The 11452-nt window shown below is 41.5% G+C and overlaps 1 protein-coding gene across 2 annotated transcripts in view; it reads right to left on the bottom strand.

The window, feature by feature from the left end:
- Positions 1-3019: 3019 nt before the first annotated feature.
- PLEKHB2 (pleckstrin homology domain containing B2) overlaps positions 3020-11452 on the bottom strand; it is a 91141-nt gene continuing 82708 nt past the window's right edge. For both annotated transcript variants that reach the window (XM_073581280.1, XM_073581281.1), the window contains one exon: positions 3020-4776. In XM_073581280.1, the coding sequence (XP_073437381.1) occupies positions 4649-4776 (128 nt within the window). In that variant the 3' untranslated portion in view covers positions 3020-4648. The remainder of the gene's footprint in view (positions 4777-11452) is intronic.

Raw genomic sequence — 11452 nt, 5'->3', positions numbered from 1 at the left:
TTTTTTAGAACTTTTTTTTGCGAGTTTACTTATTTGTTACATTTTTCTTTTTATTGTACACCTACAATAGTTTGATTTCTTGTTCTATATGCTGTAATGCCAGTGTTACAGGCTGGGCCTCACAGGAAGCTGGGTTTCATAGATGTACTATCATGGCTGGCACAGTGGCCTTCACCAGACCCCACGCCATGCTGCTGTAGAAGGAATGGCCCCCGTCGAGTGTCCGGGCCGGAACCAAGGGAGTAGTCATCTGGGTTCCGGGGGAAACTGTCCCCGAGGGGCAGAATTCAGGGACGGACTGTTGTGACAGACAGATGGGCTGGGGGAGGGACCAGTATAAAGGAAGCGGGGAATTCCTGGGATGATGAATCAGCAGACCGGGACAGAGACAGCAGGAGACCGTGGGAGCGGCTGAAAGCGAGAGCGACTCACCAGTGTAAGGGAGGACGCTCACTGAGGACTCCAGAAGGACATTACCGAGGCGATCATTCGAGACCTGCTGCCCCGTTCCAGCCCACGGCCACTGTGGCCCCAGTTCAACCCGCGGCCGCTGACACCTCCCCTCAGCCACCACTGTTCCGCTCCGGTCCACAGCAGGAGCCGGGCCTCTGCTGACTGCGGACTCCCCGTCGCAGCCGTTAGCTGCGCAGGTGGCCTGTCATTCGCCACCATACATCGCTGCCCCTTGCCCCAGGCCAGGGGCTGTGGCCCAACCGTCCAAGGACCCCGCCGGAGCCTGTGGGGCACCAGTGTCATCAGCACGCCAGAGTGCGCGAAGACTTCGTCATCACATCAGCAAATGGGCCCAGCAACTACTACGCCGAAAGACCACCAACCCGAACAGCGAGGGACGTCTAGACGGCTAAGTTGACTTTATAATTAAGGACCCGTTGGCCATACCGCGGCCCTATAGTGACCGGCTGTTGCCGGAAGTAGTCGTGTTCTACCTGTTTGTGTGTGCTTGTATAGAACCCCTGCGAGGGCAACCCGTGTTATCCTTTTTGGTGTTCAGGCCGGGACTGAGGAAAGTTCCCTCTAGTCTTATAAACGTTATTATAGAAAGCACCAAATTGTCTCACGACTTGTCACTGCATCCTGCGTACCTGCAAACACCACACTGACATGGACCGTAAAGGCCACGCTCAGAAATTTACAGCGATATTTAAGGGGTAAACAGCAAAATGGAGCTGTGCGCTGAACGCTGATGTTAGAGTCAGATGCTGGCTGTCTAATTCAGCATCTATTGGGCATGCAGTCTCAGGTCCTGAGAGGACCCGGCCTTGAAAGTACCAGTAAACTCAATGTCTGGAAGGGGTTAATATATCTACAAACCAGTTTAATAATTCCAACTGCTTGACCGAGGCTATTGTCATCAAGTTTATACTCTTCACCCATCATTGGTTTTATTGTTATGCTGATCAATGTGTGTACTGGAGAAACCGCAGCAATATCAGAATTTCTACATTCATATCAATTTACAAACATTGTGCATATTAGATTTTGTGAATTAACACAGTCCAAAATACATATGTGATGAGCAAAAAAGAACGTCTATTCATGAAATATACAAACAACCACCAGAAATGAAGCTGGAGGAAAAACGTTGCGTAGCCCAAAAATTTTTTTAAAGATAAAAAAAAAATCTTTATTGATGAAATATAGTTAAAAAATATAATATATTAAATGCAAATGCTATTAAATGCAAATGCTAATCAGCTTGCGGAACTCAAATGAGTGCAAAACACCGGAATGAATCATTCAAATGAGTAATGGCAAAGAAGCACACTTGTAGTTCAGACCAGAAAATCAAAAAAGTTTTTTAGAAAAAATTTTCGATACATGAAATTAATGAATACACATTATCCACATATTAAAAAAACCATTTAAACAGTGAAAAAATATTGAATCTTACAAAATGAAAAAATTATAATTAGAACAAATATCTGGCACCTGAACTGCAGATTATAACATGTGTAGATTAATCCAAAATGCTGCAGAGCCTTAAATGAATTCGAGGTAAAGGATATATCTCCTACAATAAAGTGCTTGCGTGCACATAAATAACAATAATGAGATACCATAAGCCAAAAGAAATAAAAAAGCAGCAACCAAAAAATGTAGTGCAAATGAATGTGGATCTGAAATGAAGTGCTTGCGTGCACATAAGTATAATACCCTCTGTCAAATGAAAAGCACAAGAAGGGAAAAAAAAACAAAAAACTGCACTACTGTACACTAATATTTTTTATAAGGGTGCTTTTAAAGTATAAAATACGCCCATGCACATAAAACAATGGTGCTTATCTATAGGCAAAAAGAGATTAGCTGTGATAAAGTGCGGTTATACCTGACAGTGCTTCAATGCAAGAATGCCCGATGTGCGCGCCAACCCCGACAGCGCCGTTTTCGCTAAATGCTTCCTCTGCTCTCTGCTCTATGGAAACGGCACTGTCGGGGTTGGTGCGCACATCGGGCATTTTTTGGTTGCTGCTTTTTCATTTCTTTTGGTGTATGGTATCTCATTATTGTTATTTATTTGCACGCAAGCACTTTATTGTAGGAGATATATCCTTTACCTAGAATTCATTGAAGGCTCTGCAGCATTTTGGATTAATCTACACATGTTATAATCTGCAGGTCAGGTGCCAGATATCGTTCTAATTATAATTTTTTTACTGTTTAAATGATTTTTTTAATATGTGGATAATATGTGTACTCATTAATTTCATGTATCGAAAAATTTTTCTAAAAAACTTTTTTGATTTTCTGGTCTGAACTACAGGTGTGCTTCTTTGCCATTACTCATTTGAATGATTCATTCCGGTGTTTTGCACTCATTTGAGTTCTGCAAGCTTGATTAGCATTTGCATTTAATATATTATATTTTTTAACTATATTTCATCAATAAAGATTTTTTTATCTTTAAAAATTTTTTGGGGCTACGCAACGTTTTTCCTCCAGCTTCATTTCTGGTGGTTGTGTTTGTACATTATATTTTGTGTCAAATAAACCATCAGAATGATGTATATAATGAATAATATTTATTTTTATGTAATCGTACAATACGTAGAAAAGCAGGAAAAGAAAAATATATGCCCCCCCCCCCATTTGGACTAATCTGTATCATCAGCCTTGTCTATATATGTAGCACAATACAGTCCTGTTATCTGGAAAAGATCAGAGTTACAAAACAAGGAGTGCAGCCACTTTACATCCTGCATGATCGCCATTCCCGGTATTCTGTCTGCAGCAGCCTGTATTCTGTATGTAGGGTTCACATACATATCAATAGAGGGCATTGCAATAGTCTCTATGTGCACTTTATTCACAGAATACAGGCTACTGTAAGCACACCTGTGAGCAGGAAAGCTGACGCCATTCCCAACACTGTTCTCGATGAAAAGAGCTGCTTCTGCTCGTAAAGTAGAATTTACGGTATTTCACCAAAACAACCGCCTGGACTAGGTATGAAAAAAAAGTTAAAAGTTTCTCATAGTAACACTTGGATGCAAACCTCAAATATCGAGAATTACCAGAGTCTAGAGATAACAGATGAGGACTTGGCTTTATGTAGTTTATTACATATACAGCTTTAGGGCGCAGTCAGACGGCCGTATAAATCGGACCGCGATCGGAACGCCGTGTACGGACTGGCCGGCAGATCTCCCGACCCGAGCGCGACAGCTTCATATATTTCTATGCAGAGGTTACGTTCAGGTCAGCTGCCGGCCAGTCCGTGTACTATGTTCCGATCACGGTCCGATTGATATACGGCCATCTGACTGCGCCCTTAAAAGTCATGCATCCTTCTATTACCATTCAGAGATAAAGCAGCGCAAGGGTTAGGAGGACCAGATGCAATGTCAGTGATGCAGCCAAAATCCAACCGAAAACCATGATGCAAAAGCGTGCGGCCATTAAAATCGGCACGTTATCGATGAAACAGCCAGAATATCAGAAAAATTACCAATTGTTTCAATCAAGTTTTTATGTTAAATTTGTTCTTTCAAAAATATTTGTATTCAATTTTCCATAGCTGTCTGATTTATTTTTTTTTTAAATCTACACTGGCCTCGAAGCCTAATATTAGACCCCACTCCTTAATTTGAATCAGACTTTTCAGCAGTCTCGTTATCATTACTGACAAGATGTGAACAGCAAGTAACATCTCTATATACAGTAGATCACACAGGAGTAACTTCACAGCTCACCTTTGACTAGGTCACAGCATGTACAGTTCACACTTCAATACAATTCAGTGGTGTCAGAGTCAGTATATGGCTACTTATAGGGATGCGGCTGCTGGAAAGAACTGGAAATAGGAGTCTAATATTCGGTCTACCAGTGTGAAAACTCTTTTCAAAGTGTTACAATAGGAAACTTACCCCCCCCCCCAGTCTACTGTGCCCTAGGCGCTAAACAGGTATCACCCCTTTAAATAAGAAGTCCCAATACAAGCTGCATATATTAAGTGATAATAAAACAGAATTTCCTTTGACTCACATTTTTTCGACATGAAATATAGTTTCTTGGTAAACTGGGACAACATGGAATTACCTGAGCTAGTACATTAGTCATTCTGTACAAATAACTACTGCAAATACTATTAAAGTTGTAATAAATTAAAGCTTTTAGATGAATATTGTATCTAAAATCCCCAGAAGAGAGATCCGAGCGCCATCCCTGTAGCGGCTCCAGCCAGCATGCCCATAGCCATGTCCCCGTCACGGTCGTAGTATCTCTCTCTGATGATGATGTGATTAGTTGCTCCTGGTCCTGGAAGGGGAATCAATGAAAAAGTGGGTGAAAGAAACGGCTTATTAAATACCAGGAAGTCCAACGCCTTTCTTATATCATGCCACTTGCTTTTTGTCTTTGGTGGCTCCAGACGGAGCGTTGGATCCTATTTGTTCAGGTTCACATTTAATGACACTGGATGTCAGAGGAGAATGGAAGGAAAGGATTGGCATTCTAGACTTATCTTCCGTTCACACGTTGCGGTTTTTTTTCTGGAGGCAAAACCTGTTCTCTTGGCAGTAAAAAGAAGCTGCTTACAAAAAGCAGGTTTTGCTGCGTTTTTGTTGTCTCGTGTGCATGCTGATAAAGTTTAGTGCCCCCAAAAAGATCATGATGGAACTACATTTTTTTTTGTGCACTTACTCGTTGCTTTCTATGGGTGAAAATAAACACAGAAACGCTGAAAGAATGGACATGCTGCAGGTTTCCAAATCAGTGGGGAAAAAAAAAGTGTGTGCATAAGATTTCTGAAATCTCATAACTTTTGCTGGTGCTGTAAAATGCAGCAACTTGTGAACATAGCCTTAGGGCTTGTTCACACTGCTTTTTGCCTTGTTTTTTCTCAGTGCGTCTTTAACCCCTTACCTACAATGGACGTAATATTCCGTCCATGTGACCCTGGACCTAATTACCATGGACGGAATATTACATCACAGCGATCAGCTGGTGAGCGCCGCTGATCGCGGCCGGGTGTTAGCTGATTATCACAGCTGACACCCGGCACAATGTGTCAGGGGCGGTCACGGACCGCCCCGACACGTTAACCTCTTGCACACCGCCATCAAACACGATCGCGGTGTACCGGGGGTTAAAGGGAAGCATCAGCAGGGAAGGGGCTCCCTCCGTGCTTCCCTGAGCCCCCCACGGCAGCGCAATGTGCAGCGCTGCTGCGGGGGGCTCCTTTCCTGCAGGTCCCCGGATCCAATATGGCAGCGGCGACCTCCGGGGGCCTGCAGGAAGCTGGCTTCCTCAGTGCCTGCAAAGCGCAGGCATGAGGAAGCCTTCTGGACTGCCTGTGACAGATCGCTGATCTGTCACAGTGATCTGTGATGTGACAGATCAGCGATCTGTCACAGGACAGTGATGTCCCACCTGGGACAAGGTAATAAAGTAAAAAAAAAAGTGTAAAAATAATTTAAAAAAAATCGCTACATAAATTAAAAAAAAAAAAAAAAAAAAAAAAAAAATATTCCCCAATAAATTCATTTTTTGGAAATAAAAAACAAACAAACAATAAAAGTACACATATTTGGTATCGCCGCGTCCGTAACGACCCGCCCTATAAAACTGTCCCAATAGTTAACCCCTTAAGCGAACCCCTTAAAAAAATAAAAAATGAAGCAAAAAATAATGCTTTATTATCATACCGCCGAACAAAAAGTGCAATAACGCGCGATCAAAAAGACGCACATAAATATCCATGGTACCGCTGAAAACGTCATCTTGTCCCACAAAAAACGAGCCACCACCCAGCATCATCAGCGAAAAAATAAAAAAGTTATAGCTCGCAGAATAAAGTGATGCAAAAATAATTATTTTTGATATAAAATTGTTTTCATAGCATAAAACCGCCAAAACATAAAAAATGACATAAATGAGGCATCGCTGTAACCGTACTGACCCGAAGAATAAAACCGCCTTATAAATTTTACCTCACGCGGAACGGTGTAAACGCACCCCCCCCAAAAGAAATTCATGAAACGCTGGTTTTTGTTCATTCTGCGTCCCAAAAAGCAAAATAAAAAGCGATCAAAAAATGTCACGTGCCCGAAAATGGTACCAATAAAAACGTCAACTCGTCCCGCAAAAAATAAGACCTCACATGACTCGGTGGGTCAAAATATGGAAAAATTATAGCTCTCAATATGTGGTGATGCAAAAACAATTTTTATAATAAAAAGCGTCTTTTAGCGTGTGACAGCTGCCAAACATAAAAACCACCATAAATAGTAAATCAAACCCCCCGTTATCACCCCCTTAGTTAGGGAAAAATAATAAAATTAAAAGAAAATGTATTTATTTCCATTTTCCCATTAGGGCTAGGGCTAGGGTTAGGGCTAGGATTAGGGTTAGGGGTGTCTTGGGGTTAGGGTTGGAGTTAGAATTAGGGGTTTCCACTGTTTGGGCACATCAGGTGCTCTCCAAATGCAACTTGGCGTCTGATCTCAATTCCGGCCAATTCTGCGCTGAAAAAGTCAAATGGTGCTCCTTCCAAACTCTGCCATGCGCCCAAACAGTGTTTTACCCCCACATATGGGGTATCAGCCTACTCAGGACAAATTGCAAAACAACTTTTGGGGTCCAATTTCTCCTGTTACCCTTAGGAAAATAAAAAATTGGGGGCAAAAATATCATTTTTGTGGAAAAAAAATATTTTCACGCCCGGGCGTTATAAACTTCTGTGAAGCACTTGGGGGTTCAAAGTGCTCACCACACATCTAGATAAGTTCCATGGGGGTCTAGTTTCCAAAATGGGGTCACTTGTGGGGAGTTTCAATAGTTTAGGTACATCAGGGGCTCTCCAAACGCACACGACACCCACAGACCATTCCATTAAAGTCTGCATTCCAAAACGTCACTACTTCCCTTCCGAGCCCCGACGTGTGCCCATACAGTGGTTTTCTCCCACATATGGGGTATCAGCGTACTCAGGACAAATTGGACAACAACTTTTGGGGTCCAGTTTCTCCTGGTACCCTTGGGAAAATAAAAAAATTGGTGACTAAAAGATCATGTTTGTGGAAAAAATACGATTTTTTTATTTTCACGCCCAGGCATTATAAACTTCTGTGAAGCACTGGGGGGTTCAAAGTGCTCACCTCACATCTAGATAAGTTCCTTGGGGGGTCTAGTTTCTAAAATGGGGTCATTTGTGGGGGGTTTCCACTGTTTTGGTACATCAGGGGCTCTCGAAAAGCAACAGGACACCCGCAGACCATTCCATGAAAGTCTGCATTCCAAAACGTCACTACTTCCCTTCCGAGCCCCGACGTGTGCCTATACAGTAGTTTTCTCCCACATATGGGGTGTCAGCGTACTCAGGACAAATTGGACAACAACTTTTGGGGTCCAATTTCTCCTGGTACCATTGGGAAAATAAAAAAGTTGGTGAGTAAAAGATCACGTTTGTGGAAAAAATACGATTTTTTTATTTTCACTCCCAGGCATTATAAACTTCTGTGAAGCACTGGGGGGTTCAAAGTTCTCACCACACATCTAGATAAGTTCCTTGGGGGGTCTAGTTTCCAAAATGGTGTCAATTGTGGGGGGTTTCCACTGTTTTGGTACATCAGGGGTTTTCCAATCGCGACATGGTGTCCGATCTCAATTCCAGCCAAAAACGTCAAATGGCGCTCCTTCCTTTCCGAGCTCTGCCTTGCGCCCAAATAGTGGTTTACCCCAACATGTGGGGTATCAGCGTACTCAGGACAAATTGCACAATAACTTTTAGGGTCCTGTTACCCTTGGTAAAACGAAAATTGGGGGTGAAAAGATCATTTTTGTGGAAAAAATGATTTTTTAATTGTACCGCTGTACATTATAAACTTCTGTGAAGCCCTTGTGGGTTCAAAGTTCTCACCACATATCTAGATAAGTTCCTTGGGGGGTCTAGTTTCCAAAATGGGGTCACTTGTGGGGGGTTTCCACTGTTTAGGCACATCAGGGGCTCTCCAAACGCGACATGGCGTCCGATCTGAATTCCAGCCACTTTTGCATTGAAAAACTCAAACGGCGCTCCTTCCCTTCTGAGCTGTGCCATGCGCCGAAACAGTGATTTCCCCCCCACATATCGGGTATCAGTGTACTCAAGACAAATTGCACAAAAACTTTTGCAGTCCAATTTCTCCTGTTACCCTTGGTAAAATAAAAAAAATTGAACCTGAAGTATTTTTTTTGTGAAAAAAAGTTAAATGTTCATTTTTTTTTTTAAATATTCAAAAAATTCCTGTGACGCACCTAAAGGGTAATAAACTTCTTGTATGTGGTTTTGAGCACCTTAAGGGGTGCAGTTTTTAGAATGGTGTCACTTTTGGGTATTTTCTATCATATACACCCCGCAAAGTGGCGTCAAATGTGATGTGGTCCGTAAAAATGAAATGGTGTTGCAAAAATGAAGAAATCACTGGTCAATTTTTAACCCTTATAACTTCCTAACAAAAAAAAAATTTTGGTTCCAAAATTGTGCTGATGTAAAGTAAACATGTGGGAAATGTTACTTATCAAGTTTTTTGTGTGCCATATCTCTGTGATTTAAGGGCATAAAAATTCAAATTTGGAATATTGCGAAATTTTAAAAATTTTCGCCAAATTTCCGTTTTTTTCACAAATAAACGCAAGTTATTTGAATGAAATTTTACCACTAACATGAAGTACAATATGTCACGAGAAAACAATGTCAGAATCACCAGGATCCATGGAAGCGTTTCAGAGTTATTACCTCATAAAGGGACAGTGGTCAGAATTGTAAAAATTGGCCCGGGAGTTAACGTGCAAACCACCCTTGGTAGTGAAGGGGTTAAAGGCTTAAAAAAAAAAAAAACACTACATGTTACAGAATCAACAAAGTGAATGAGATTTTTAAAATCTCATACAGTGCTTAATTTTTCCTTGCTGATTTTAACCATCAAAGGGTTTTTTCAAAACTGCAGCATGTCAATTCTTTCAACATTTTTCGTCCATTCAAATGAAGAGGAAAAAATGCAAGTAAAAACACACCAGAAAAGCACATTAAGATGCGTTAAAAACACTCTGGTTTAGGCTAAGTGCACACGTAGCAGAAAATTTCTGCTTGAAAACCTGACTCCCTTCCCAGAAACCGCACCTACTTTTCCGCGGCTGTTTTAGCGCGTTTTTTGCGCGTTTTTTCCGTAGCGGTTTCAAAACGCATGGAAGAAGCCAAAACCGCGGAAAAATCCGCAAAATTAATAAGCATGCTGCGTTTTTTACCGCAATGCGGTTTTTTTCGCGGTAAAAGAAGGCATCAATGTGCACAAAAAGTGCAAAATGCATAGAAATGACTGGGAAGCTTATTTTTAGCGATTTTATAGCGGTTTTATAGTGAAAACCGCGGTAAAAACCGCTAACAAAAACGCTGTGTGTGAACACAGCCTTATAGTGCAGAACAGTCTGCTGCTTGGTCTTTTTCCTTGCTTGTTTGCAAAATAATGAATAGGGAAAAATGCAAGTAAAAATACAAAAAAAAAAACAAAAAACGTGTATTTTATGCAGTGTTTTTCTTGCGAACACTTTTTGTTGTAGAAAAAGAGCTGCGAAACACCACATTTGAATATTCCCTTAAGATGTGTACTCGCGTTGAGTATTTGCATAAGATTTTTCTGAAGCAAAAACAAAAAATTTGGCAGGAAAAATGATGCTTACAATATGCGCTTTTTTATGTTTTTGCAGTGAAGGTCAAGATAAGGTCTGGAAGACCAAGCAAAATTTCAGTGAGAGCTGCTCGAAGAATTGCTAGAGGGGCAAATCAGAACCTCCGCTTCACTGCAAAAGGCCTTCAGAAAGATTTAGACTCTTGCTGTGGCACATTCTGCTTTGTAGGCCTCCACCATTTTCAGAGTGCTAGGCAGCTGCTTAGAAGAACCCAAGGCTGCTGTTTTTTGGCACAAGGTTAGAGGAGGCTGGGTTTTTATAAAGCTGGGAAATTTGCATCACCTGGCCTTTCCCAGTGATGATAGTGAACAAGCCATAATCCTAACAAGCTAATTAAAGTCTGAAACTTGATCAAAGTCATCTGAGCACACAAATCTCCAAGGGTGCCCAAACTTTTGCATAGGCCTTTTTATTGTTTTTAAAATGTAAAAAATAGCTATTTTTGTCTAAAACACAAAGGTAATATGTCACCTTTAACTTAAGTCTTATAGAGATCATTTCATCCTCAACTTGCTTATCTCTTCACAATAACAGTAATTTTGACCAGGGGTGCCCAAACATGCCACGGTCTACAAAAAGTACTGAGTAGCTGTCTGCAAATGGGTGTCATTTCCTTTAGAAGAAAGCTATGGTTAAGCTTAAAGCAAACCTGTCAGCAGAATTTTGCTAAGTAAACTACAGACAGTGTCAGGTTTGTGCTGTTAAACTGATTAAAATGATACCTGGGATGAAGAAATCCATCTTGTAGTTCTTGTGCAATCAATTTTGGAAGTTTGCAGCTAATGATATGCCCGTGCTCCAGGGCAGGCCTGTAGGAAGAGTCTTATCTTCCAGCTCTAAGCCAGAGAAACCAAGAAGTCACCTGTCAAAGGCCCTGAAGCACAAACAGTCTGTCGCTATGATGAGGAACATGTTTGGGCTTCGGGGCGGCCTGTGGGCAGGTCTCTCCCTGGTTTCTCTGGCTTAGAGCAGGCAGTTAAGACTCTGCCACAGTCCTGCCCTGGAGCACAGGCATATCATTAGCTACAAACTTCTAACACTGATTACACAAGAACCACAGCATGGATTTCTTCAACCCAGGTATTGTTTTAATCAGTGTAACAGCGGCAACCTGACAGTGTCTGTAGGATACTTAGCAAAATCCTGCTGATATGTTTATGGGAGGAGTGCTTCTTTAAGATTTTAAGTGAACCATTTATCCTCGTAATATATTGTGGTCATCATTATACAACACTGTGTACTTACAATTGCTCATTTTAACTTTCTA

The sequence above is a fragment of the Dendrobates tinctorius genome, unplaced genomic scaffold (assembly GCF_039654945.1).
Source record: "Dendrobates tinctorius isolate UK_male_01 unplaced genomic scaffold, ASM3965494v1 ptg000069l, whole genome shotgun sequence".
In the NCBI taxonomy this organism is placed as follows: domain Eukaryota; kingdom Metazoa; phylum Chordata; class Amphibia; order Anura; family Dendrobatidae; genus Dendrobates; species Dendrobates tinctorius.
The sequence above is the reverse complement of the archived record's forward strand: the minus strand, read 5'-3'. Positions and strand labels throughout refer to the sequence as shown.